At 39.1% G+C, this 3,734-nt stretch overlaps 1 protein-coding gene across 2 annotated transcripts in view; it reads right to left on the bottom strand.

The window, feature by feature from the left end:
* Positions 1 to 286: 286 nt before the first annotated feature.
* Positions 287 to 3,734, bottom strand: part of fam49a (family with sequence similarity 49 member A) — a 32,060-nt gene continuing 28,612 nt past the window's right edge. For both annotated transcript variants that reach the window (XM_060866878.1, XM_060866879.1), the window contains 3 exons: positions 1,803 to 1,929; positions 1,637 to 1,707; positions 287 to 957 (listed from right to left, as the gene is read on the bottom strand). In XM_060866878.1, coding sequence (XP_060722861.1) covers positions 894 to 957; positions 1,637 to 1,707; positions 1,803 to 1,929 — 262 coding nt within the window. In that variant the 3' untranslated portion in view covers positions 287 to 893. The remainder of the gene's footprint in view (positions 958 to 1,636; positions 1,708 to 1,802; positions 1,930 to 3,734) is intronic.

Here is a 3,734-nt window from a genome sequence, read left to right as displayed (position 1 = left end):
TTTTTTTGCAGTGTAGAGTTTTATTTCATGCAAATGTAAGTCTTGATCTCTTGAAAGAATTTTGCTCATTTTAAACTAATTGTAAGCACATCATTTCTAAGGAGAAGCTAAAATTGATTTCTTTTTCTGTTGCCAGGGTCCATAATAAAACGTATTCCTAGACCTTTAAATCTTACAATAGGAAATGCTACCCGTTGGGATCATGTTTATTAGCGTACAGGCCGAGCGTACGGCGCACAGATGAGTTCTGCTGTAATATCAGAATGATTGAAACAGTTCAATGATATTAAAATATACTGAAAATGTCCATTTATTTCAAATTTTAAAGCTGCGGCGTTGAGCAATGAATGTTAGAGGCAGAGGCACACAAACGAAAGCAATCACAAAGAAAAAGTGTAGACCAAAAATAAACAAAAGTACAAATAATAATTAGAAAAAAATAAAAATAAAAAAGTAAAGCATCTGTGGCATTATTAAACTTTTTCCCTGTTCCAGAATGAAAAAGCACCACAATTTGACTGACCCACTGAGAACACTTTTTTTTTTTTTTAGCTTCTCCTCACTCTTACCTCACTGCTACGCTGTATTATTTGCCCTGAATAAAGAGACTCCACAAGGCATTAGCTACTTTGGTTAAAAGCAATCGCCATTCCTGATTTTAAAGCGATTTGGAGAACAATATCAGAGTTGTTTTTTTTTTTTTTGTTTTTTTAAGGCTATATGGCATCATTTGTGCTTTGACAGAATAAAGGCAATTTAATTTAAAGTATATTGTTGGGAATGGCTATGTAAATACACACAAGTATTAACATCAATTTCTTAAATAAATGTAAACATATACATCTTTTGAGGTCTGTACACTGATCCTCTTCACTTAAAAAGAAAAACAAAGGTTACTGGAGCATTGTTCGGATATTTTTTGGAGTGGATTCATCGTTCAGATGCTTTGTGGTGAATCTGAAGAAGAAAAAAAAAAGAAAAGAGGGAAAGGAAAAGAAAGAGAAATGATTATAAATTTCTTTTTTAATGTAAGGATGCAAACAGTTTTTTTTTTTTTTAATGTTTAATGCCTATGAAAATTGTTAAATATCGTCGCTGTCGGGCGGAAACCTCGTATGTCCAAATTTGGTCAATTTCATATTTTTTCACATATCGATGCTATTGGTCAGTCCCCACGTGGGTCTGTTATTTTTACAAGTTATTAACCAATCTAAAGTCTTGAAAATAGCTTGAGCGCAAATCTCATAACTCCATTGGACACTTCAACTGTCCACCTCTTCCTCACTCCGTGGGAGAGCTTCACGTCATATTTCTCCTCAAGAAGAGTCGCAACGAATCAACACGTCTTCTGAGGTAAATGTCTTCAAAACACTGGGCTCAAAGAAAAAAAAAATCTTGACCCCCGATAGTTCTGGTGCTCGTCTGAGGACAGGAATTTAGCGCAAGACAATCCACTGTAACGCGGACTAAACCCTGTGCACTGCAGATAAGGTACGGCGTTTTTTTAATTTCCTGAAAAATAACGGTTTTGGAGATACGAGGATTCCGCCCGACAGCGACGATATGATAAGTGCACAAATGAAAAGCAGGAACACATTATGGGTTGTTAAGTGCTTAACATAGACCAAGAACTTACTTCAGAGCATTAAGGAGTCCTTCAACGTTATCAGCTGGCTGGTCTTTCAGGACCTTTATGCATCCCTTCATCTGTACAAATACACACCACATGAACAGTGAAACACAAAGAATAACAGAACCGATCGGTAAAGACTATAAAATCATTATAATATAGTAGGCCTCACGTCTATTTTTGAGGATTTGGTGAAGGCACCGTTGGGATGCACGTGGTCATAGAGAATGATGACGCCCACCATCACCCTCATGCAGAAGAGGAGCGTGTCTTCACTGTTGAACCGGCTTGTATACTCTCTGTCAAAGAGAAAAATAAATAAATAAATAAATAAAATAATAATAATTAAGGTAATTTCTAACTTTATATACAGCTTTGGAAAGAACATATGAGCAAGAGAACAGATAGAACCTGAACCTTGTGGCTTTCCCGTCTCAGCTGTGGGTACGGAGTGTTTTGTATTTTATGCAAGAAAACGGTTTTATCAACGGTTTTATTCTTCTGTGTATATTTATGGTGAATTTACAACATATGGGAAGTAGGAGGTTCTGATTTCTCACTTTAGAGCGTTTACACCTTCTATCGATGGAAACCAAACAAACACAAAAACGTCTTCTCTTGCTGACTACGACTGGAATTATTCGGTTGTATTATTATTATTATTATTATGGAGCTGTTTGTAGAATACATCACCAGAGCAATAACCAAAGTAGATGTGATCGTTTGCTGTTAATATTAAAGAGAATTATGTGAAAGAGCAGTTTGTTTTTTTGGGGGGGTTTCTTGTGTTGCAGAAAGCGAGACAATAGGATGCTTAAAAACCTCAAAATCACGAGTTATTTCTTGTTCTTACTTTACATTGTGAAAGCCACCACACTGAGCTTTAAGTAGGAACTACGAGTTGAAGAGTCGATTCTTTTCACGAACGATCTTCACAATCCTATACACTATCTCAGGGACCTGCTGCTAAGAATCTGTGTTCATTCTATTATTACTGCACGCAATATTGTCTGAACTTACAGTATTTACATAAAGTATTGACACCGGTCGGTCGGTGCTGTATTTTGTTTACTGTCTTGTGTATTGTCTTTTTTGTATTTTGTGTATTGTCTTATAACCTTTTATCCTGCACTGTCTTTTGTCCTGCACTGTCGTGTCTTGCACTGCACTGCACCGTCCTGCACTGCACCGTCCTGCACTGCACCGTCCTGCACTGCACCGTCCTGCACTGCACTGTCCTGTCCTGTCCTGCACTGTCCTGTCCTGTCCTGTCCTGCACTGTCCTGTCCTGTCCTGTCCTGCACTGTTTACACCAGGTTGCACAGATGCACTTTATGTAGCTAGGACTAACTTACTAAGTCCTTATAGCTCTGTCTTTGTTTTATGTAGCACCACGATCCTGGAGAAACGTCGTCTCATTTCACTGTGTACTGTAACAGCTACATATGGTTGTAATGACAATAAAAGCTTCTTGACTTGACTTGAGATCCTTCTAACCGCGTGCATGCAGGACCCCCTAGTGGTAGAAAAGCATAATTGCGGGCAAAGTAATAACAAGGAGATCGGATCAGATCAGATAGTAATAAAGATGCAGAGAGGTGGCAGATTTTGCCACACAGCTCTGCCAACAACACTATCCGCAGTACTTAAAACAAAACCGACGTGATAGAAAACTATTTTCAAAACAAGTACAAAGCACTACATATACTTGCAGTTGCGTTTTCATTCCAATTAGGTCACAATACAAAATGCAAGTGTGTTAGTAGTCTGTCCCGACTACTATCGCTGCCAGGTTTCGCTTTGCCGGGTTTCTGTGAAAGGCGCCGGAAATGCAAAGCAGCGTTGGGGCTGGAGTTTATAAGGTGTGTTTGTATTTGGTAAATGATGTTGGTTCACAGTCTAGTGCGTTTTAGCATGCCTTGTGGTCAGCACTTATTAGTTCTTGGCACTTGAACAGACCTCTCTACCGCTTATCCGAACTACCTCGGGTCACGGGGAGCCTGTGCCTATCTCAGGCGTCATCGGGCATCAAGGCAGGATACACCCTGGATGGAGTGCCAACCCATCGCAGGGCACAGACACACACTCTCATTCACTCACACAC

This window comes from Tachysurus vachellii, chromosome 3, assembly GCF_030014155.1.
Source record: "Tachysurus vachellii isolate PV-2020 chromosome 3, HZAU_Pvac_v1, whole genome shotgun sequence".
Lineage (NCBI taxonomy): Eukaryota > Metazoa > Chordata > Actinopteri > Siluriformes > Bagridae > Tachysurus > Tachysurus vachellii.
The sequence above is the reverse complement of the archived record's forward strand: the minus strand, read 5'-3'. Positions and strand labels throughout refer to the sequence as shown.